This window comes from Diuraphis noxia, unplaced genomic scaffold (genome assembly GCF_037042655.1).
Source record: "Diuraphis noxia isolate RWA-SAM2 unplaced genomic scaffold, SU_Dnox_SAM2 contig0004, whole genome shotgun sequence".
NCBI classification, from domain to species: domain Eukaryota; kingdom Metazoa; phylum Arthropoda; class Insecta; order Hemiptera; family Aphididae; genus Diuraphis; species Diuraphis noxia.
The window spans coordinates 60,930,854-60,957,745 of NW_028301714.1; the positions used below are offsets into that span (position 1 = coordinate 60,930,854).

Here is a 26,892-nt window from a genome sequence, read left to right on the forward strand (position 1 = left end):
CTTATTTCAAAAGCAGAAGAAGGAGCGTGACACTCGACGGATTTTTCTCGATAAATTATTTTTAGGAGTACTAAAGTTTACCTCATCTGTCTGACACGATTTCCTACCCCTTATTTAAATTTAGAGATATATACGATCAAAAAGTAATTTGAAGTGGGTAAGTACGTCAGTCTATGACGTCTATGTAGACATAAACATTAAAAACGTTATAGAACTGCAAGTAATTGCGTGTGCATATTTATTTGTATTATTTAATATACGCACACACGAAAAAGGAACTATTTTTTATTTTTGGCTTATGCAGATGATAGTTTCAACTAAAATAATATATTTATTTAAAAAGGATTAAAATATTATAATATTTTGTATACAATATTGAATATACATTGAACTAACAATGGTTTTATTATAATATATTCATACAACTAGTCTATATTAAATTAATATTACAAAATTATTAGTCTCATACAGTCGTGTACTACACAATTTTAATTTACAATGATTTAATATATATATATGCATGTGGCGATGATGTCATGCCCTGTATGATACGAAAAATAAATTAATAAAATAACAAACTAGGTATTTAAAAAATAAAAGGGACCGTCAAGTTTTAAAAAGAGAGCAGCTGCAAAAATAGTACGTGAACATATCATATATAAGTCAACTCATCATGTGTATATCATGGGATTATTAAAAAAAAATAAAAAAAATTTCACAATCCTTGCTTATCAGCTCCCCGGATGTATGTTTTAAATTGTTTTTCTTTAAAAATTAAGTAAATAATGAAATTATGTGTTATTGGCTGTATACCATTATATAATATATATATTACCTATTTTTCCACATACTTATCACGTTTAGTTTCAAACGATAGAATTTTTTTGACGCGAACATATTATTTGCTATGCCTATATATTAATAATAATAATATGTCAATTTTTGTTGTGTTTGTGTGTGTGTGGACAAAACAATTCAAAAGTTTCCCTACAGTTCTTTTGTGTTTGGTTATATTAATTATAATAATAAGAATAAGAAAAATAATAATAATAATAAAACTCAAAACAAATCTGTACATATTATTATTATCGTGGTTTCACCGTAAGCAAATAAGTTTTAATGGCCATAGGTGTGAGGAGATTGTCTGGTAGAGGTGCGTTCAATTCTGGCCGTTGCGGCTTATCGCTATAGTTCCATCGGTAACGATCTAGATCTGCCTTGGCCAAATTTGCGCTTAACGTCAGTTCTTTATACTCCAACACCTCCAGCTGCGAAAATAATTGCTGAAACACATTTCCAAATAATTATTTATATTATTATTTTTTGAAAAGTGCGCTAGTTGAGGTACGTAAATGTCAATGCCGTGAGCGTCTACGAGTTCGCTTTCGAGAAGTAAAATAAACCAATATTATATACTAATATACTATGTTATCTTTTTTTTTTATCATCCACGAGGAGATTATGCGAACTTAACAGAACAATGAACATGTTCGTGTGGTTGAAAAGGGGGGACAAGAGTTTACAATATGAAATAAAAGATATTTGTGTTGAACGTAAGCTGTGTGAAAAGTTATTCTTGAGGTATACAATACATAACAGCAATTGTTATAAAATTTATCAGTCAATATACAATTAAGTGTTTACAATAAATTCTCCTCACTTAAGTGATTGATATTAAAATCAAAATAGCAATACAAATAAATACGTTTTGTATTTCTAATATGTATGTGTACAATATGTAGTATGTATAAATTCTTGCAGTTAAATAATTAATGATAAAACTACGCAACTAAACCAGTCTGTAATTTCAAGAATCTTCATTTAATACTATAAATTTGTTGTACGTTTATATTTTTCCGTTTCACTAGCCAGATTTTTTTTTTAAATTTCAAAAGAAAAAGGTTAATAATGTCTGGTGGCAATATAGTATTAATCCGTGCTCAGTTTTAAATGTAAGATCATTTTTGTAAACCTACCTAACCTAACCGATAGATAATATAAAATACAGAAACTTCGTAAAATAATTTTTCACTGGTAGTACAGTATGTATATTATTTTGTTGTACAAATATTTTGGGTTATATCTCTTAATTTTTTTTTTCAAAATAATTTGTTGTAGGTACTTGATTTGGTAATTTATTTAATTGATCATTACTCATTAGGTATGTAACTATCTAATTATTAAATATGTATTTAACATATTACCAAACGTGCCTAACCAACTTAAAAAATACATAGAATACATAGAAATACGCATAATAATAAATATTATATATTCTATCAATGGTTAATGCATTATCGATATCTATCCTTATTTTCTTATTAGTTTATCATATATCAGTCAGATTTTCGAAAGCTCGCATTATTGTTCTTTATTTATTTATTGCAAATTATTTATTTACAGTTTTTAAAAAAGGTTTGGCAGCATGTATATAACAACTCATTTAATTTGATACATTTTAATCAACTATGTAATAAAATAAGTTTAGAACACCAGCTTATATCCCCGTTTTGTCCGTCCACCCGGTTGTTAAAAGTACGTTTGTTGATCTTAAGACGTTTATTTATTGTCCATAGTTACTGTCCCCACATAGTTAAGATTGTTTGCACTGAAATTGTATAACGGTTCTACTCAAAGTTAATTCATATCAGCCAGATTAAAAATTATGAGTATTATTAATATATATAGAATCATATTAGCCAATATTAAACAATAGGTCCCTACTTAACAAAAGATTAAAGTTACCAACATTTTTTTAAATTATTTATGAGATTATAGTTTATCACATTGTATTAAAACCGAGAATAATTAAACTGAAATATCATTAATATTTAAGGTTAGTTGTTTAGTACTGTTTATGTATATAATATATTATTTCTTTTGCATGTTTTATAATATTAAGGTTATAAATATATATTTTGAGATGCATTTTTAAAGTAATTATTATCAAGGCGTTCGATATTACTCTTGATTTTTTTGAAGTTTGTAGTTTTTCATCAAATATATTACTCATTAATAGTTTTAATAGAATAGGTAATTAAAACTGTTAATAGTTTTGGAATGGTTTATCACAAATTTTATACTATTTAAGTACCAATAATATTTGTAAGTATTTCATTTTATTGATTTAAATTTTAACATCCTGTTGATATAATTATATTATGTCGTTGAACCAAAATAATATGTATGTACACTAAAATACATACCTAGTACCTAGTTAACTACCTAGTTAACTTTTTTTTTTCATTTTTAACCGACGACGCCGCGGGAACTGCTTTTTCATTGCTTCCGCGGCGCCGCCATAGTTTATTGACTATATCGATATATATATACATACGTGTGGGTAGACGGGACAGCTCCCCGACTTACCCCCCATTCATGAATTTTCAAAATTGTACATTTTACCTACCTATTTAACTATGAATATTAGATAGGTATAACTTAAAATTATATACTAAACAGTAATTATAAATGATTATAAGAGTTTATTAATTAATAATTATAAATGAATAATATAATATTAAGTGATATGTAAATTAGTGTGCTAGATATTACCAAATTAATTAATATGCCCAGCGTCTAATAATGGTGTAGGTAACTAATAATATGTATATTACTAATTATAAGGTCTGTAGCCTGGGGCAACCAATTCGACTAACATTGTCAGAGTATACTAACAAACACATGGATTTTCCTTTTAAAAAAGAGATCATTTATAATACTAAAAAATAAATATATATATAATATAATATAAATACTTAGTAATTCACATAATAATATTTATGGCCAAATTTTAAAATTAAGTACAGAAAAATTAATTTTAACTTAAGCAGGTACCTAGTTGATTAATTTTTAAATATTAACTTTATAACTTAACTAGACTTAATACAAAGAAAAATTAATTACGCTTTTTTCAATTAATTTGAAAACAATAGGCACGCGTAAGTTAAAATTATGTTTATACATATCTATGAACGTTGTTAAACTTAATAATCAGTTTAATATCTGTATATGTTAAAATTTTCTTCCTAGAGAAGGAGGTAGCAGGATTCAGATATACTCTACCCTTCCCAAGGGAAAATACTGATAGGGTCGTAACAATGAACAAATAGATAAAAAAAATATTGATTTCAAAAGTAACTCGTCAATAAGTGAAAAACTCAAATCAATGTTTCAAATATGAATTTAATAATAAATGGTATTAATATGCGCGTGTATATGCACGTGTACTACATATACAGATATTTCATCTAGTTCAATCGTTTCCAAATCATCTTCAATTTTTCCCATAGGTATCTATTATAGTTAACGTTTACTTGTGAAAGACCAATACTTCTTCCACGGACAAATTATACAACAGATACCCAGATATTATTTAGGCCATTTAGGGAATCATAACTCGTATAATATACATGTATATATATATATAGGTATTTATAAATGGCGTGACTGACTTTTCTGATCGTCTTATATTATTTTTCGTTTAGTTTTCTTTTTTTATTTCTTCGCTTTGATCGTTTTTATCTTTTGGGTAATTATAAAACGTAATCCTTTTCATAACCATTTTATTATTTTAAACTGGCCGTTTTAATTAATACAGTCAAGTCGTTTGTTCTAAAAAACTAGGCTATGAAACCAAAGCTTTCATGTTGCTAACTACGATTCTTATTGTTGAAAGTATAGTAATATCACCAGTGTCCCGGAACAACGTGTACGTATATTAAATAAGTTTAATTTTCGTACAATTTAAATTAAAAATTGTACCTGGTAATCAACTATATTTCCATTAAGATTAAATCTAGAAAATGTAATTAAGTGCCGAATTTATTGATGGTATTTTGATGAATAAAATGTAAGGAAGATCAATGACACACCGCGACGGTGAAAGCATTAAAAGACTATACCTACGTCTCAGGAAGATCATAACAATTAATTCAATTGTTGAGAGAACGTGAATCTCACGTGGGATCAAAAAACAAAATAAAGATTTAGTAATTATTTCAATACTGTGTTAGAAACATATTACTGAGAAATATGATTTAAGTATACTCAATTGTGCAGATAGTGCCGACGTAAAATGTATGCCAACGATTACCGGAAGTAGATAATATGATGTAAGAACAATATATTGGAAAACATTTGATAATTTATGTCCAATCCTAAACTAAATGCAAACAGTAACTAATTATAAAAAAATGTTCATTAAATAAATATGATTTGTTCCATAAAAAAAAAAGTGAACATTATCATTTTTTTTGATTTTACGATTGTAGGCCATTTAATTAAATCAATTTTTTTCGTTAATAAATTACAATTGATATTATAAGAATGTATACCCTGTCATAAAGTTATTGTTTTTAACACAACAAGTTTAGTAGGTACTTACTTGAAGATGAACGGTTTCGGGGAGAGACAAAAATCTATCTTCATCCTTTTCGAATATATGTTCGATTCTCAACAAGACTTGATCTTTTCTCCAGTGTTCCAATGTCAAAAGATGTATGTTTAATGGTAACGAATTGTTCAACAATTTGTACTGCAAACGATAAACACGATTGTAAAAGTGTTAGATAAGTGAATAGAACCATTTAAATGTATTTAGTTAACGTCGGTTGATCTTACCGTTGCGCTGAATTTTGAAACCCATTCGTTACTTTCCATGTTAGTTGGGGCCAATGTGACAATAGGTTGCATAGCTGTATGGAGTGCTGACAGCCTGTGAGCTTTGGCAGCTTTATCCAACTCGTTGAAATGTAATATGTGTTTTCCCTTAGTCACCATGCCCTCGCCATATTGATTTTCATCCAATGGTTCGCTAACCCCTTGGCTGTCATCGTACAAGAGTCGACGGTGAAGCTACAACATTAAGAACTGTTACATGAACAACTAGACATGATGATCACTTGTCATGGTGCAATATATGGAAATTTGAAAACATATTAAGCCCGAAAATGCTCGATAAATATGTAAGATTTAACCACAGTTAACAAGCACAACTAAGTGCAGATTTTTGAGGAGAAACTCGCCCTACCAAACAGATATTGCTTAATAAATCATGCATTTTTCTTTTTCTTTGATGAATCATAGAAATTTTGGCCAAGTACGTGTTTGCTGCAAGACCGTTACTTAAATTTAGCAAAATACTCAGATTAATTGTTGTAAAATTTAAGGAGTGTGTTGATATAAATATTTTTCTTTTTGAAATAAGAACTTTTTGGTATAAATAATAATAAAACAAATTGATATGTATAATCTAATTTAAGAACCTATTGTATAACCATATTTTATAATTATACTGAATTCTGATATAATTCTTAAATATAAATATAAATATAAATAATTGAAATTATGTTCCTTATAATGATAATAATTAATATTAATATTAATTAATTCCAATAATCAGAATTTTAATAATTACATTACATAAAATAAGAAGAAACAGGGTAGTCACCTATATGCTTGGTGAATCTTACTAGGTATATAAATATTATAAATGAATCACCTATAGATTTTACGTACGAGTAAAACGAACACTATACTATACTGCTATGTTACTATTTGTAACGGTTACACCATGTGAGGATATAAAAATGTCTTCATCAAGACCACCAATAAACTCGATATGACAAAGAAGTGACGCACATAAGTCAGAAACACACGACCAAAATAGTGAGTTTTCAATAACTAAATTTTAACGGTTTGACGAGTGAAAAGCGCACTGATCAGGTTACAACAATCAAGCTACAGTGCTGTGATCTCTCGTCATACCAAGGAGGGTTCAAACATCCAGCACAGGTTTTTATCAACATTCTTCTCAACACATATTCGATCCACTTTCAACCATACAACACTTAAAGATAAGAAGAAGAGAAGACAACCGGAGTGATCAAACGCCGACCAGCTGCGAGTAACATTCGGCGACATCGACGCCTACCGAATTGACGAACAACAGCACAGTAAGACTCCTCGTACAAACCCGTGAGTAACAAGTCTGGGAATCACCACACATATTGTTTATACGAGGAATTATACTCACTGCCTGTTTAGGCGACGACGAATCTAAGACACCTGCTACGACTAATTAAGAAGGTCGATCTCATCACTTGGCAAGCATCTCCCTGTAACGAGCTACTACTCGTGTTAACACGTAAAAAGTTAGTTAGAATATTAACTAATCTTTGACACAAGCCAGGAAGTTTCACGGCCAATTACACTTATACAACAAGTGATACCAGGCTCGCCGACCCACCCGAACCAATATCACCGACCGTACAACTACTCCACAGAATCTGTCAAGTCACCGAAGTTCGAGAAACGTCACTCACCGTGCTCGAACTCACGACCAACGGTACCCACTCCCCCCCCCTTACCCACACTCAATCACTTTTGAAAGCCTACCATTCCAGGGTCCGGTTCACGGCAGTAATCGCTATTGACAGCTAGACACTGCCTGTGGTTGACCCATTTCCCTAAGCTCTGTAATCCGTCGTATTATACCTTACTTTATAAATAGGACGATGTCCTTGGTCATGATGAAATCTAAATGAAATCAACAGATGAAATAATTACCAGAAAGTGTTGTTATATTATTTCAAAATACGAAGCAGACTTAGGAACAACTCTTTCATATTGTAATAGTTTATCATCGTCGTTTGAAATAATTATCACATTAAATCGTAAAAATCACAAGACTTTTTAACAAACCCAAAATAAATGTAAATTTATTAATCATACCACCCACCCTGGCCAAGTTACCAAGTGGCAAAATACCTGAAACTGGCCGCTGAATTACCGCCGGTCCAAGTATTAGGATTGTCAGACTATAACAATAATGTACAGCAATAGTATAACAGTCATAGATTTACCATAAGTTCCAATGTGCCATCCTCGATGCTGGTACCACCCTGGGGCCGATCGGTTATTATCGTGGCCTGGTGAATGGCGTCCCTGATTGCTATGCTTGAAGTGATGGGATAATAATTAGATGAAACGGGTTCGGTAAGGGTTAAATTCCAAGAAGAACGTTGATTCCGTTTCCTTTTCATCCACCGTCTTCCGTTGGAATCCGTGTAAAACGTTCCGTTCGACGCTATTTTAGTTGTATACTTAGTAATGACTTCTTTTCCGATCCATTCCCTATACAACCAAATGGTCACGTAAATGAAATTTCACCGAAAAACATATTAATAAATAATAATGCTATAATATATTATATGAAATCTCATAAATCCAAACACATAATGCACTAATATTAATATTCTAAATAAAACTCTATTTTATGTTCCTTGGTGTAGCGCACAACTATGTGTTTCCTTCGTATGATAGGTTATCGAAAAAACTATAATAACATAATATGTATGTGATTGAATATCGAAGAATATGATTAAGGCTTAAAAGTTAAAATATTAATTAGGTAATGTTGTATAACACCATTTTAGTTTTTCCTTGTTTTGAACTTGCCTCCAAGCACAAGTTCCATTTTTTGATAGAGGTTTAACTCAAAATATTATGTAAAATTAATTTCTGTTTTATTGTTTCCTTATTATTATGTATGATGAAGTATTATACTATTATAATTATTATTTATTATTAATCACCATCATATAATATCATACGTTATTACTCATTCAGTCATTCAATACAAAAATAACATGTTTTTACACAAAATTTTAAATTAATTTTTTTATTACTCACATAATAGGTATGGGTCCAACGAGCCATTCGAATTCAATTGATTCTTGTTGGTCATAAATCCTGACTACTTGACTAAGCCAAGAACTGAAAGACTGGTGTACTTCGTGCACGTTTTTGCCTGAAAAAAATTATACCACTGTGTAGCGCATTAATTAACTGTTAAACAGATTAACTCAGCTGTGAATATTAATTAGCAACTATTAAATTATATACCTCGGTATATCGTCAAATTTATTTTTTCCGATATGAGTGTTGGTTGATTTTTAGTCGGTCTAAAGATGTAAGCCCCGCTGGCACGGTTATCGGCGTTGAAATTATAACCTTTCATCGACTCGTAAAAAAAGAAATTTTGCTGCAATTGATGTCTCGTGCCATTTTTCTCTATCCATTGCACTAGGCCGCTGACACCGTTAAAACCTATTTTCAATTTCTACGAATTCGTAAAATCGGAAGAAATACAATTTTTTTTTAAGAACGTTACAATGGTATAATTACACATATTGTTATTATTTATTTGTTGTATAGTTATATGTATAGCATAGAATGTGCATACAACAATGATAATGATTGAAAGCAGTAGCGTTTTTACATGAGGTGGGAGTGTAAGCCGGGGGTTTCCACTAGTAAAGGCCTTTTTTTTTCTTCAAGTTGACATAGAAGAAATATTCAATTAGTCAATGTGTTTATTGAGTAATACGTTAACTAAAAGTTTTTTTATTAAAAACTGAAGATAAGACGTATTGTAAGATACCAACAATAATAATATGCTCAATAGAAATTATGGAATGGATGAATGCACTATAATTTTCAATACATTTTTTGTCAAGTCGAGACTGCTCATGATAGTGCGGTATTGTCAATCACACAACTTTTAGTAATTAAATAATTTGATATTAATATCAAAATTTAAAATGTATTTTTAGTTTATTACCATTAATGGTATTAATGTTTTTAATTTCATTCTATGATTTGCATTTTTTTTAAATACTCTACATTTTATAGTAATTTTAATTGCTTAATTCAGTTTTTTTTTTATTAAAGTGCAATAAATTGTATTTAATAAATAATATTTTAGTATATTACTATGGATTTCGCCTGTTGTAACAATATTTGAAATTCCTGACTAATTAAAACTTGTAACATTCCTCTCCCCCCCACACCACCCCTAACAAAAAAAAAAGAAGTTGTTAATACGCCGCTGATTGATATAATAGTACAATGTTATTATTACCTATCGTAAATATTATGTTTAAAGTATAATTTAAAATTTATTTATCATCATAATTATTATTATTGTTTTCATACCCCGTTATCTATCGTCACATCCTCCGTGCTATTGTATGGCGTTGGTCTCGGTGGAGGTTCTGGTTCGTTAATTCTCTCCACATGATAGTTGACTAATCCCAATGGAGACACTTCACTGGCAATAAACACTAACTCGTGCGTGGCGTTAGAGGTACGACCTCCCAGTCGGAAAATCTGACCGGGCAAAAACACCAATTCGTACTGCACGTTGGCCCCTGAAAGTCCCAAAAGTCGTATAAAACGTATAAAATATTTGAGTTAGGTATGTAAAAATAATCGGGCTAAGTGACGTCAATATTTTATATTTTTAGACACATCGCAAATAAACGTTGTTTAAATTTTTGAGAAAGAATTACTTAAAATATACTTAAGTTTAGGCTGGTGGTATCTTCGGTATTTTAGAATATCAGTATACCGTGATATTTGGTTATTACTGTTGTTTCCTATACTACAGTGGCACGATGACCAAAAATACCGTGTGCGTTGTTGACACTTATAATAAAATTTATATGATCAATTACAAGCATAATTTATAAAATAAGTATACAATTTTCTTGGGTTGAAACTTGGAACACTTATAAATTCATCAACAATTATGATAACCAGGAACAGTAATTATTTTATTTACTTAGATATGAAATTTTAGGCGATTACTGAAAATACCAAATGTCCGATAACGAACTAATACCGAATAGCGATATTATTCATTAAAATATCACCAATGTTAACTTAAGTCGTATTAAATAATGCACGAGAGAACTCCAGTCTCCAGGATATCCACCATCCTTTAATCTGAGGAACATGCCTCTAAATGAGTCCTTCGTCACGTCACTGAATTATGACTGGTGTAGCAGTAAATAGATTATTATAGCGATTTAAATATTGTTGTCGTTACCATTCGGACCGGTGACCTTGTAATCTGCGTACTTCACGGGAATGCGGACAGGCGTGGTTACGGCCCTGGACAATGGGTTGTACAGGGTGATCACGAATTTGGAATTGTTCTCCGAAACATCACACTCGCTGATATTGAGCATCTTGCAATACTGCTGTTCGGGGAAGTCCTTTCCAAACCATTTTCTGTAAGACCGTGGCGCGGTTAATCATGTGCACTTTTAAAGTTTTAAACACACATGTAATCAAAGTATGTGTGTAGGCAAATAACAATTCGCTATAGCTTATGAGACACATGACAATTTATAGCTCTCCCTGATATATCTATACAAGATTACATATATTAGGTACATTTATACCTTGGTATATATTTCTAGTAAATGGACGAACCACGCTGATTTTCTCGGATACATTGGTTGCAGTGGTTTTTTCATATTTTTACGGTTTTAATTAATTATAAATTATAATATTATGTTTAAATTTTTTTATGCGATTCCTGATCGCAATAATGTTTCACTACATATTTTTTTTTGTTTTTAATGAACCCTATATTTTTAATTTAATATTCCGAACTTGCTAACTAATTTTCTCGAACACGTTAACAGATCGAATATTGGTATATTAATTGATTGTCATTAGTATTTTGAGCTTTTAAACTTTTTAAGTTTAAAGAAGCTGGGTACATTAGAAAACAATTCTACAAGTGTACCTAAATTGAAATTTTAAAATTATTATTTATTATAGACAATAAAATGTTGTTTCCAGTTCGTTAAATTTAGCATTCGGGATAGCTTAGACTATGAAATTTTAAAATAATAATATTTTTTTCTTCTTCTTTATCTTCATCTATTATAAAACCCAAATAGTTATTGTGACGATAAAAAGAAATATTTGTAAAAATTATATATAGTATTGAAATAATTTATTAGTACAATAGTATAATAATATCTAACTGCTAAGTAAAAGAAAAAAGAAAAATTATTGAGAAGTATTATGGTTAGAATTTAATATGTCTAGAGACTAAACTAAGTAATATGCAGGGCTGTGAATTTCATGCACTAAAAAAGTCTTGAATATGCATGCATTTATGCACTAAAAACAAGTGAAATATGCTTTAAAATATGCACTATAAATTATAAAATTTAAAAATATACAAAATATGAAAAAAAAAATTATACTCACATATACTGGATGAAAAAACGTTTTATTTAAATAAATATTGTAATCAAAAGCGCGTTTAACAGATTTACGATGTTTTTCGGCTGCGATATGCTGAGTTATAGAAAAACGTTTTTCACTTGAAACTTTCGTATTACATACTTTGCAAAATAAAATTTTGTTATCTGTTGAAAATATTTCTGTTCCAAATTCAGTAACATAACTTTGTAAACGACTGGATGTCGTCTTTTTTTCTTTTGGCATTTTAAAATTATGCTTGTTAAGTGTTAACTAATAGAAAATTTAAACGAAAATATTACAAACAACGTATTACCACTCACGAGACGACGACAACACTATCGCGCGTCGGTTTGTCTACCATAATATAAATTATAATAGATTAAGATTAAAGATATTTCAAGTTAGACTTTTGACCACAGATATAGACCTGCGATAATAACAGGAGATAATTGCATGCCACTCTAGACCGGGTTTAACACATGTTCCTGTTATTATTACCACCGCGATAAAATTACAACGGTAAAATTGTATCGTCCAAATTCAAGAAATTTTACAAATTAATGAGAAAAACATATTATTCAAATGAGAAAAAAGCAAAAACAAGAGGAACTCGCGAAATCATGCATTTATATGCCCTTACCGGTTAAATATGCAAAAATATGCAAAATAAGATTTCGTATTTAATTTATAAATAACGCAAAACAAATTTTGATCAAATCCATTTTCTTATACAATGTAGCAAAAAAAACATGCAAGTGCATGAAATTCACAGCCCTGGTAATATGTTATACGAATCACCTAGTACCCGTATTTGTGAATGGAATATTATTAACAATACTACGTACATTTTAGCTCAATAATTATAATCAAAAACTATTTTAGTTAAATCATATAAAATATCACATTGTTCATCCTATATGTCTCCATTTATAGCAATTCTGTACACGAGAAATATAAAATCAATAATAACATTTATTTGAAAACTATGTGCAAATACTCGACGAATATTACATTAATTTAAACTAAATATAATGTAGTCATGTAGGTAGTAGGTAGGTACATACTTGTAACTGAAATTCGATAGAACACATAGACTGATACTATTTGTGCTATTTAGTATTGATTTTTTACTTGCCAACTTAAATTATTTAAATAATATCAATAAGACGTACTGTCATAGTATCACACCCCGCTCACATTTACTAGGTTTTTGATTTCGAATGTGTTGTAGGCTTGTAGCCGTGTATTATAATAAGAAACTACATGTAACGTAATGGTATAAAAACTATGACACTTCATAACGACATACCTGTAAGCACCAGTCAACACTTTTTGTGACTCTCTAATACCTTCGTCCAGGTAAAGCGCATAATCGTCGGACACGTGCTGTTTTTCCGTACCTGTGATGGCATCGTGGTGTTGCGACTGCGCGACGGCTATGGCTAACGTTTGTACGTGCTCGTTGAGCTCTCCTCCAAGTATCGAACTGATTTGCTTCACTGCCTATTTATTTGGATTGTTATAATGTTTTCCGTTTTAAATCTATGTCCATACATGGACAAAAAGGAAGGAAGAACTTGGAATTGTACCCCCTAAATATCCCATTCGCCTTTTTTTTTTTAAACGGTGCGATTTTTTATTGTATGAAATCGATGCTTTCACAGAGAGTTAAAAATGTTGGTTCTCCCTGATGTTTTAACAGATTTCCAGCTATGAACTTATCGCCTCCTTGACAACAGGAAGTGTTGGACGGTAGCGTCACAAACATTTTATCTATAAGGGAAAATATTGAAGCTAATCACCCACAATTAAAATTTAAACCTGTCAAATCGAAGGAATTTTATTTTTATTACAAAATAAATAATATTATATGTATAAATTTGGCTAAAAATCAAAAACTGACACCTCCGAAATTCAATCAAGTTACTTTTTATGAAAAAAGCTTTCCTAATACTGAGTGCTGTATTGTTGTATAATCCTAATTCACCACACTGAACTAAAATGAACAATACCTAAAATATAATAATTTTTCCACAAAATTGTTCCCCGACTTCTTCACAAGATTGTTCATCCACAAAAAATTGTTTGGAGAAACTGTCCCAAAAATTTGTTTGAGCGTCACTTTGTATTGACAATACTCGCTGTATATTACGTATTTACCTGTAGTAGATTGTTAGCCTTGCAAATCATGTACTTCAAATTGGACCGCGACGTGAAGTAACCCGTCCAATATGAATGTTCGTCGTGCGCGTAAGGGAAGAAATCATCTGAGTCCTTGAGTGGCCAAGTAACGTTCTTGGACGACATTTGCAAAGCGGACAAGTAACACTCGGGCGTCGAATACAATACGTTTAAGTCAGGTTTCAATACGTTCACGTGTCTAAAACAAACAAATAGAAACGCAAATAAATAACTTGTACGAAATCGAGTTGATCATCAGATTTTTTGTCTAGTAATTATCTTTGCAATCAATTTTTAACGATTTGTATAGGGTGATTCACCGAGCACGTCCACCACTATTTTTACCATTGATAATGAAATAACAAAATTATTAATATTCTAATTTTTGAAATTTTTAAATAGTGAACATTTTAAAAGTTCAAATTTTAAACGAGTAGTTCTCAGTTATTAAAATATTTACTACGTATAATACGTAGGTCTTAAAAATAATTTTACAAAATTATAAAATAAGCTTGATATAGGATCTAGTAATTATTATAAGTATTAGACCATTTTCACATATTATACACGTTGATAGATTAATATTTATTATGAAAATGTTCAAATCACAATATAATTTGTGTAACCACTGTATGGAATTTATTATTTTTATTTTATAGGATTATTGTAAATAAAACATAAAACATTTTATTTATAATCTTTTTTTTAGTAAAATTATTTATAGCCAAATAGTCTTTATAGATTTAATTTTTAATTTTTAAATTTTGACGGTAAAAAAATTTAAATGTTTATTTTAGTAAAGAAGTTTATTTTTTATTTTTTTTTAAATATCAATGTTTTTTGAAGTAAATTAATTTGAAGCGTAAATACTTTTTTCAAAATAATCTTTTTTGGAATTTTCTGACAAAAATATAGATCTTAAATTAGATATTATCTATATTATTTTCATAATTTTTGTCGTACTTATACTAATATCTTTTTTTTATGTGTGTGAAATTTCTCTGTTACACTGTTATATGGTATTATACAATATGCATTCAAGTTAAGACAAATATCACTTTTGCGTTCAAAATAAATTACTGTACTTGATTAATTTGTCCATATTTCTGAACCACGACGACGCCACTGAATAAGAGAAATCACCACCCATGGTCATCATTATGTTGTTCGTTTTGAATGCCGAAGCGTATCGCTGGACGTGATTTGCAAAGTTTTCTACCTTCCAGAGAAATAAAATATAATTCAACTCATTAATTACCAATTCAAAGACCGTATATACGCGTATATTATGACGTGCAATTATTACTTTTGCGTTGACGTTGTATCCGTGGAGTTTCGGGTTGTCCAAAATAGGATCATCGTTGCAAAATGCATCGAAACAAAATCCTTCGGGGGCGACATATAGATTGTACAAGACACTTGTAAACAATTCGCCACCTTGTCCTACAGGGATTTAAGTTGATATTATACATTTAATATTCAAATTGCACAAAATGGACGATGCAAAATATAATATATTATATTTCACTAATAAACTCGATAAATATTTTATGAAACTTAATAGTAATTATTGTACTTTTGATTTTAACTAGACATAACGCATTACAAAAGTATTATTCTCCTGAAGCCTCCTTAGTGCAAGTTTGTTCTCTGGGAGATATCAAGGGAGTAATACAGTCTCTGATGCTGCAACAGTGGCAACACCGCTGGACATCATCACACACAAAATTAAGAGAAATCAAACCCTCTATCAATCCTTGGCCAACATTCACTACCAAGAGACGTCATGAAGTCATAATTAACAGACTCAGAATCTGCCACACGTGGCTTACACTCATTTTTCTTATGAGACACGAAGATCCCGTCCAATGTTTAACCTGCGGTGAACCTCTAACCATTACACACGTCCTTCTACACTGCTGCAATTTCGCAGATACCAAAACTTCCTTAAATATTCCAGAACACCTTTATGAAGCACTTGGACCAGATTATGAAAATTCCTTTTCTACATTGCACATATCAAAAATAATTATATTGTAATATTGTAAAATGTATTATAAATTGTACCTTAATGTACAAATAATATTTAAATATGTAAGCTTATAACCTTAGTTGTTAAGGCTTTAAAGTAATAAAAAAAAAAGTATTATATTATAACTTGTCCAAAATAATTTACATTTGTGAAAACTTTAAAAATAGAGGTACGCATAAGTATTACTTTTGTTCAAAATAATATTTTATTTATTATTAGACAAATAATTTTAATTTTAATTAATGCAATTATTTATTTATTCTATATATTAATTGTTTATAATTTTGTAAAATATTGACTTAAGTACTATAATATTTGACCGTTAAAAATATAAGACACCTTAGACCGTGTTTTACAAAACATTTTGTCGGATTTTCGTGAACACGAATGGGTAACGTGTGTATTTATAACGTTTTCAACATTATTTTATACGTAAACTTGTGCTAGCCGATATTCCTTAAAGAATCATCAAATTGAGATAATTCTCAAAACTTTTACTTTAAAAAACGAGTATGTAAACATATATATTATGTGTCCGAAAAGTTCTAATGCGTCGAATGAAGTTTATAAATGGCAAATTGATTTGAATTATTTGTTTAGATGATATTGTATTATTGTTATTGCAAAAACGCATCTAAACTTTAAATCTTTATGAATACAAGAAATGGACAAAACAATTTTTTCGTAAGTTGAGACAAAAAAACAATAGAAGTTCAAACCGTTGAACAACGTACGAGTACCTACGTGGGCCAACGTATTAAATTTAATTCGTCTTGAAATAAACCAAAATTAATTTGTTAATAATAGAAGTGAAATAGCGATTGGCACTCTACGCGTGACCGTTAATTAATCTGGATTCGACACACGAGCTTTGTAGACAAGTCAATAAAATATAATAAGCTAAAACGTACTTCCACAATGGCTATAACTTATTTTAGAGTTTTTTATGTGAAATTGTGTAATAGTGTTGATCAACATTTTACTATTCTATATTTTAAGCCCATATACTTGAATAACATACATACGTCAAACAACAAAAAACATAAGAAATATGTCATTGATTTTCAGACGTCTAAAATTGTTAAATACAGTGTGTAACAAAAAGGCCTGGCAAATAAGAAATAAACTATTACACTAAACGTATGAAAAAATTATGAAAATTGAATTTAAGAATAATAATATGTCAGGCAAATGGCATGCAATATTTCGCGCCCCAAAAAAATGACAAATATGGTGATATTAATCAAAAAAATATATAAAAAAGTTATTGTTTCAAATTGTATTTACTTCAAAAAAATATATTCCTTGTAATTTTTAAAAAAATGAACTAATTGACTTAAGTTGACATTAGTTTAAAGTAAAATATTTTTTTTCAGTGTACCTAAATGAAAAAAAAGTAAAATATTATAATGTATAATATAATGGTATATTATAATGGTAGCGCAAGCGTCTATAAATAGTATATATTATATGTATAGTGTAATATTATGTTAAAATATTGATCAAAACAAAATTTATTTAATTTGCCGAGTTTTCTTATTACGCCTTTTGTAATAATTAAATCTGTATTGTACAAAAGAAATATACCGAAAAGCTATGATAAATTTAATTTCTTAAAAAAAAACCATGAAACGTTTCAGGAATTTGGTAAATCAAATTTTTATGAGACAAAAATATATCGAACATATTTATATTATGATAATTTATAAATCATACAAAAAATAAATGCTGATTTTACTGCGAATATTTAAAATATACCTTATGCACACTATAATATTAAATCTATATTAAATGCATAGTTATTAAAATATTATTATTATATAACATAAATTGCTAACGTAAAATTAGATAACATATATGGTATACCAATAATGTGTAATCTTTATAGTTAAATAATGAAACTATATTTAATCATTAATTAACATTGAAAAAAAAACAAACATAATTATATTAAACTATTGCTTCGCGATAACGTATTAATCTATTATAGAGTGATCGATAATGTATATTTGATACACATTCAAAATGCAAAATAAAAAGTTATTGTTTTTTAAATTAAAATGTACTTCGTATTTTTATCATCGTATAACTATTACTCTAATATAATATCAAATATTAAGTGAGTTTTTCCACATAAATTTAAAAAAATAAATTGCTTGACTGAATTTTGCGTACCTATAATAACTTGTTGACACGCTATACGAGGATAACTGAAAACTATCTAGAAACGAGTGTAAGTATGATGAATAACTCTAATATTACCCTCAATCCTCATAAAATATATTATATGGTTTAAAATATTATTAGATATATAATTCATGCGCTTACCCATGTTTACGTCCGGTCTCCATACCATTTCCATTGTCTTCTGTTGTCTTCTTAGAGCTATGTCTTCGTGATCGATACGGCCCAAAATCAATCCGTCAAAACCCATTTCTGCAAACTCGGCGGCCACTTCGCTCGAATGACCAAATGGATCAATTTGCCAAGCCACCCGAGGTCGAGCACACTCTCCAAACGTGTCGTTTAAGAACCTTAAATACAAGAAAACAATATAAAATATGAAATATTGTCGAGTTAACCGTATAATATAATGAAGTCATTTTTAAAAGCTTCTGTTATGAATGTGCACAGGTATTTTTATCACCACTAGACGCTCTTAAGTAGTAGTATAAAAATCATGTAGAAATTCGAAATCGGTCTTTGAGTATACTGTTTAAAAATTCCAAAAATAATGAGCAGGTTTCGTGAATCACCATTTAGTGCATGAAACGATATTATTTAATTGATATTCGAATAAGTCATCCTTCTAGGCATAAAAAATAATGTAGCAACTATCTGCTCAACATCCTAATTGTTCAAACGATCCGTTGAAGAACCAGATATTATATAAAATAATAACGTAGGTAGGAAGATTAAAATTATTTCGCTACTTTTTTGAACGGGCACAGACATTTTTATCACCAAAAGACACTATTAAGTAAATAGTTCCCATCTAGTATAAAAAACATTAAAAATTGTTGGTGGGCATGATTGGTGAATCACCCAATGTGTAAGTATACAAATTGTTTGTTTAAGCATGCTCGATCTAATTTTATGGCTAAATTATGCATATTATATTCAAATTCAAATTTTTGAAATTTTCATATTCCTGAATACCATTTTTCAAATCATTGACATTTTTTGTACCACTTAAGAATGATCCTGTAACAATACAAACTTCAGTTTTTCAAGTAAGTAACTTTTTATTTTGTATTAATAAGCTGATTTTTTTTTTTTTTGAGAAGTTGGATGTATCCAGATCAAAATTCAAACACTTAGTTTTTGAGTTATGTAACTTTGTGTTCTAAAGATAATATTCTATGGTAATAGGTTAAATATATTAGAAGCTTAAATAGTTAAACGATTTGAAAAAGTTATCAATTACTATTGATTTATCAATATAAATGATTTGTAAAAATGATACAAGTATAATAAATACTGTATCTAACAGTATATATGGTTTTTATTTTTATAAAACCGTTTTCAAGGATTATTGTCTATGAAATAAACATGTTATCAACTCAGAAACTACTCATTAGAATTTTAATTTAGATACTTAAAAATGTCCAAAAAATTCATCCGCTTGATAATTTTCAGTAAAAAAGGGAGGGGGTTTCTCATTTGAAAAATAGAAATTGGTATCACCAAAAGATAGGTAAGTAGTACAAAAAATATTAGAAATTTAAAAATATCATCTTTTAGTCATCTATTTTAAAATTCTAAAAATCAGAATTTGAATAAATGTATTATTAAAAGGAAAAATGGAGGTGAACGTGCTTAAAAAATCACCCTGTATAATACGAATAGTACTATATTATGTCGATATTCGAATACGACATCGTTCTAAGTGTAGTAACAACAAGTGCGGCAACCCTCTGCTAAACACGACAAATCGTTATCTAAACGTACCAGAGAACAACATTTACGTCGAACCACTTATAGGTATAACCCATGATTACATTTATTTAGTCATAGTATAACCTATATAACTTATATAATATTCAGCTGCCAAGCGTAATATCCAACGCAACCACAGACGTATTATTCGCGCTTACTTAAGTCCCAAAGTCATCTGATCGATAAGGGTTGAATAATGAGGCACCGCCTCGTCGCTCATCACCCATCCTCCGTGTAACAGTTGTAACCGGCCTTCGTGCACCAGCGTCTTTAAGCTGTTCCGGTTCCACTCGTCCTGCTCTTCCCACCAACGCCACAGAAACGCGGTTTCCACAAAGACGAATCTGACGAGAAACATTATTATAAATACACATAAACATGATGTCATTTCATACTCGAACGAATCCGTTTCAGATCGATTCGGAGTAGGTACATTTGGAGATACATTGTTATTAAAAATTTTTTTTTAATGTTTTTACTTTCGGTTTTTGTTTTTCAATAGTTCGGAAACGACCGAGTCCAAGATGTATTGAACACCGTAAGGTGCATGCGCCTTGTTACCTTTAAAAAAAAAAAAAACAAACATATTGAATTTCATTAGAAAAAGCATTTGTATTGTTGCAAATGGATAAATTCAACAGGAATTTTATATAGTTATAAAATCAACTTATTCCTATTTATACACCTACAATTATAACATTATTATATGGGTACTAAGATTTTACACGACACAATCGATTTCGGGGTTAATTTATTCCGTATGGATTTAATCGTATGTATTTTCGGGAGTTAGTGGTCGTGATTATTTTACAATAAATACAATAGATACGTCCAAATAATGTTTATATATCTACCTATATGTAAATTATTAGAAAATTACTGGTTAGTGTTCGGTACAAACTATATTATATTATAATGTATTCGTAATTCGTATATGAAATCGCTCAGATTTAATTGCGAAGTGGTTTAATTCACCCACTGTAGATAAGTATAATAATATACAAGTATAAATATACATATATAGTATAAACACATTGTGATAGTATATAAACAAACAACTATATTACCAAACTTTATTTTTATATTTTTAACTCAAAATAATTAAACATTCAATTTAAAATGTTTTTAATTGAAATAAAACGAGTGCCTACCAAAACAATTATATTTCGTAAATTATCAAAAAAATGCAAACGAAACAAATTTCATAGTTAAGACTTAAAACCTAGCCAGGACCTAAAGCTGTCATAATTTTTTTCAATACATTTTATCTCGATTATATAATATTATATGATTGTACGATATCATAAATTTTAAAACAATGGTAAATAATGATTGCATTCAATGATTGACTACGACTATCTACCATATTTATTTATAAATTTCGTTAATAACGTTATTCGCTGCTTCCATGATAATGGTATGAAACTTTCAAAAAATGTATACTACTTGGTGTTCAACCCTCCTTCCCCTCTCCATAAAACAACCATTGTGTGCATTCCTTATTTTGCTTAAAATTTAAAATATCCCAAACGAACTATAATTATTATTTTTATAGGTATTTAAAATAAAAACAAAATTGTACAACTAAAATATGGTAGTTAATCTTGTCACGTAGATCAAATACATTTTTATCTAAAACACAAATGTGTAGATAAAATTACATAGTACACCTACATTTGAACTGTGAAATAATTTTATATCAAAAAATAATTAAAATATTCTTGATAAAACTATGATATATCACTAAATTATTATTAGATTTTTAAATTATAAATAATATACTATTATAACCGCTCATTAGATTTGAAGAAAAAAAACGGTCGAAATATTAGATATAACGGCCTTGTATAATAGTTAATTATGATACATATCTGCCATTACTGAAATTATATTACAATCGACGAATGAATTACTTTGTGTATAGGTACTACTAGATAAGTTTTTTCGCTGTTTTAAGGATTGAGTCAATAGAAAATTAATTTTGTACGAATAACCGTGTTGATTTATACTTGCAAATCGTACAACTGGCTCTCGAGAAGTTCAACGTTAAAACACTTAGGAAAATTAAAATTGTAAAGAAACGTCACATGTTTTTTGCAGTATGACATATTATTAGTTTACTGAAAAAAGTAATTTTCTCAAATCTCCTCTTGTAAGTATATTAATCTAAGTGTATTATTATTAAATAACAAAATGCCTTAAATATTACATAACATCAAACATAATAATAATTACCTGTATCTATATTATGTCAAAAAAAATCAATTAAAATATTTTTAAAAAAATTATACAACATTTACCTCATCATCAAGTAATTACGTTACCTATATGAGATTTGTAATTCGATTGTCTGATCAAAATTGAGTCATAGTTTTCAAATGTATATATTTTTATAAACGATGTGTTGTAGATAACTGGTAAACTATATTCTACGACTTTATTTTTGTTCGTATTTAATGTTTACGTACATTTCTAAAGTGAATTCAACTTTGAATTATAATAATATTAATACAAACTTTATATTAATGAAAAATACAACATGTTATAATAATATTATTATGCCATGGCATCACGATGAATAAATTAAATTACATTTTTAAAATCTAAAAACATTTAACTAAAAACTCAATGCGGGTATACTTTTGAAATTCGTAATGTTAATTAAAACTGGCAACTCGTGACCATCATGGAATAGGAAATATCTAATACGAATTATTTGTTGTTAATTAAAATGTTAAATAATCTTGATTAATTAACTTTGAACCTAAAAACTTGATAATTTCGTTTTATTTCGGCGATATTTAAATATAACTGCTAAATGGGCATTAAAAATACTGAATTATCATTCACTTCGAGGTTAACAGTTTATTTGCCAATTCAAATAGTACTCAATGATAATGTGATTATCAGTTTTTTACACTTAACATTAACATAATAAATGGAAAATATTAGTGCAATTTAAAAAAATAACAAATCTTTTAAAACAATAAATACAATAAAGATTCGAGATTTTTTTAGTAAATATTAAAATAATAATTATAAAACCACTATTGTGTTTTATCTTTATACTATTTTAATATAAACCTTAGTTTTTATGGATATTTCTGATTCTAATAATTAAAATATTGATCATGTTGTTGTAGTTAAATTATATTATTATAATTTTTATAATATCATGAATAATTTCATCATTAATAAGTAAACTCTTAGTAACTGTTGATTGTTTTAGATTAAATACACAAAAACGATAGTAAGTATTGAAAGATATGTTTTAAAAGCCATATGATTTTATGTTAATAGGTACTAATGGATTAATTTAAAAGAATACCAACTTCCATAGTAATACTGATCCACAGTTTTCAGCCATCCCACGTCATCGTGTGTATGAGCAATCAGATGGACGTTTAACTTATTCGGATCGATTGCGTTGCACGACTAAAACAATAAATTTACAAGTTAATATTCCATACACAACATCTTACTGGATCTTATCGACAATAAACAGCATATATATTGTGAAATCAAATTTAATTTTTCAGCCAATGTTGATTCGTGCACGTCATGTTCAATAATATTCTAAGTAAGTTGTGAGTATATGCGATAATTAATATACAACCAAACATATTTTTCAACGTGTTTATAAAAATATGCTATTAATACATTTTTTATTATTTATACAAAATACAATGTGCTTGTGACTTGGTTCCGATTTCGACTTCAATATCAACAGGTTTCTTAGTTACGAAAATCTACTCTGTTTGAACAATAGGTACATACATAGTATTATTCTATCATGAAGTTTGTTGATTAGTTAATTGAAATGTTATTATACTCTATCGTGACGTGTATTTACACCGAAAATCAATGAACACGCGACGATTAATGAAATATAATTATATTATAATTGATTATTATATATTTCACCAATATGTTTTCATTCTTAACTAGATACATGATAAAATTAGTTGGTGATACAATTTCGATTTTCAACTGTGCGAATAAATAAACATCGGAGGGTATTGCAGTGACTTATTATATAACGATGACCTGCAGTTGTTTTCGGAAACTCGATTATCGGCAGCGTCAAACGTGTAAATTTGGACGGTGTGTACTAGTTGCGGTCATAATCAAAAATATTTGGAGTTTAAAAAAAAATCAACAGGTGCACGTAGAAAAAAATCACTGATCCAAGGTCAATGCCAACTCGATAACCTTTGAGACGTGATGATAATATTGACCATATTATAGTCTATGTGCAATAATTATTGAGTAGGTATGTATGTATATTGTATATGTATGACTACGTCCCGATGATAACAAACGGGAAGAACATATTATTTACGTACATCTTACGCACTTTTATTTGGCCGGGTAGTCGTTAATCAGCCTGGGAATGATACGTACCGGTGCAACAGGTTAGTTACCGCAGGGTCACCACCGGTCATCGGTCCACCCAGTCTAATAATGTAATATTATAAAATAATGTACCATAATCATTTTAAGTGCGTTTTATTACAAGAAACACTTAGACATATTATAGATGATGGGAACGATAATATTGTTGTTTTTTTTTTTTTTATTATATATAGGTTTGACGTAGCGACATATTACCACTTACCAACACAGACACTTTTTACGGTCACCATTATCGTAAAGCCATTGACTAGTATGGAGATAATAATATGGATACATTTTTATTTTTTGTCTTTGGTACGTAATATAGGTACCTAAAATAGTTTTAAAAGAACTACTACCTACGTAATAATATTTCCCATCATAGGTAAATAATATTATTTCAGTTAGTTATCATACAACTGCAGACCGCTATCATTGATTTTGTAATATTATTCTAATGGATTCAAATCGTTGACCTGCACAACGAGACGATGATTCATGGATAATAATAATATTATTATTCGTCGTCGTCGTCGTCGTCGTCGACTGTTATACCTAGGTACGTTGTATACTCGGACGTTTGAGTGTTTTTAAAACAAATATTTATGTAGTAAACTGTTTGCGTGTGAGACAATGTATAATTTATTGTTACCAATAGGACCTTTGGTATTACATCAAAACGTAAAACGTCACAGTCGCACGGTCAAAGGCCGCATTCCTCGTCGAGTTATTCCGATAAAAATTACAAAAACTTTTCTTGTATACTAGTTCGCGTTTAGTTTTTTTTTTTTATTATTATTTTGTTCGCCGGCGCGCGTATATACGTTTATACCAATTGCTTTTTATTGCTCGGTCCACATATTATATACAAGCCCTGCAGTGTACACGCATTACTCGCATGTCGTAGGTATATATTATGTGTACATTTATATATATATATATTTATTTTTTAATATTTATATATAGTGTAACGTGCATATAGTAATAGTATTCAATTGGTTCATAAAAGAGACACGTCCTTTTCAGGCGATTATGTCGTTGCACACTTATAGGTCGCATCGCAGACCGCACACACTCCGTATAATAATTATGACACACTCATCACACTCACATACTCATATCCATACTTACAAGTTTACAACACACGCAAAATAATGTACAGGCTTATCGAAAATTTGAGTCTCCACCCGAATTCCGTCGCGAAATGATGGTTGATCACCCTATGCACAGTGTATAATGCAATGTGTAACGTGGACGGTAATATAATTATAAGTAATCGTGATCAGCATAATTATTCGAGTAGACAATATTATTCTGTATACTTTGTAAAATTGCATTTGACATTACGTTTTGTTCCCGGTTTTGAACAAGTATCTCTATATTTCAACTGGTTTAAATTGTTATTCATATATATTATTGCATACCTATATTAAATACAATATTTGAACACGAAAAATGCATGCATCGTGGTATATTTAGACAAAAATAGTAACATGAATCTCGCCGTAATATTATTACGCTCCTAATATTTAAATCTCATGAGAATCTTTTAAAAACGATACCTACGAATTCGATAAAAAGCGAGGCCGCAACAGAAATACGAGAATATTTTAAAATATTCTATAAAATGCTTTTGTAGCGCGCTATGTGATTTTATTTTGGAAAATAGTGGTAAATTCGTTGCACATATTTTAATGCATAATACTTTTCTATTGTTTACCTAGTCCTGATTATAAAAAACCGATCTCATCCACGTCTGAGGCTTGAAGGTTTTTTGTCTAAGACGAGCGTGATGCGACAACGACGACGACGAAACCGTCGTTAATCGTCCAAGTCGGTTTCTCGAGAACTCTGAGAAGGGTAGGAAGGTGCGCAAAAAGGGAATTTCGGGTTTTATCCGTTTTTTTTTTGTTTTTAATGTTACCTTTGGAGCGCATCCATTTGACGACGATTCGGCGGCATCTGCTGCTGCGGCTGTGGTCCTCGCAAATAACGACGCGAAAACCGCGACGCACACGGCGGCGGCGAACCGGTACCGAACAACACGTGACGGCGACCGGTCAAAGGACGCTACGGTGCGTACGGCCATACCTGTGGGCAACACGACCATTGCCGAGTACTGACGTCTGACTGAATGCGTGATGCACAAAATAATAATATTATATTATGGTATAGGTACCGTCTCGCCATCGCCGCACATCCCGTGCGATACTATATTTACTTCCCCCACCGCGACATTACACCTACCACCGACCCATATATCATTATTGTGA

The 26,892-nt window shown here is 29.6% G+C and overlaps 1 protein-coding gene and 1 long non-coding RNA gene across 2 annotated transcripts in view; one reads left to right on the top strand and one right to left on the bottom strand.

The window, feature by feature from the left end:
* Positions 1-26,892, top strand: part of LOC149056280 (uncharacterized) — a 106,777-nt gene that overhangs the window by 67,050 nt on the left and 12,835 nt on the right. The window lies entirely within an intron of this gene.
* On the bottom strand, positions 376-26,763 carry LOC107168111 (lysosomal alpha-mannosidase-like). The gene is made up of 17 exons (XM_015517410.2): positions 26,544-26,763; positions 23,557-23,659; positions 20,704-20,785; positions 20,383-20,568; positions 18,614-18,819; positions 15,560-15,696; positions 15,339-15,472; positions 14,233-14,452; positions 13,382-13,575; positions 10,895-11,079; positions 10,000-10,214; positions 8,908-9,124; positions 8,695-8,812; positions 7,866-8,136; positions 5,623-5,856; positions 5,387-5,536; positions 376-1,283 (listed from the first exon to the last, which is right to left on the bottom strand). Exons 1-17 carry the CDS (start codon positions 26,727-26,729, stop codon positions 1,086-1,088), a joined length of 3,036 nt encoding a protein of 1,011 aa, XP_015372896.1. The 5' UTR covers positions 26,730-26,763; the 3' UTR covers positions 376-1,085.

What these genes read in the sequence shown, in the direction of transcription:
- LOC107168111 (XM_015517410.2), bottom strand. Translation starts at nt 26,729, where the DNA reads ATGGTCGTGTTGCCCACAGGTATGGCCGTACGCACCGTAGCGTCCTTT. An exon ending in TTGAAAAACAAAAACCGAAA is followed by an intron (nt 20,569 to 20,703) that starts GTAAAAACATTA and finishes GTTTCTCGTCAG; the next exon opens with ATTCGTCTTTGTGGAAACCG. An exon ending in CAGATGACTTTGGGACTTAA is followed by an intron (nt 18,820 to 20,382) that starts GTAAGCGCGAAT and finishes CTTGTATTTAAG; the next exon opens with GTTCTTAAACGACACGTTTG.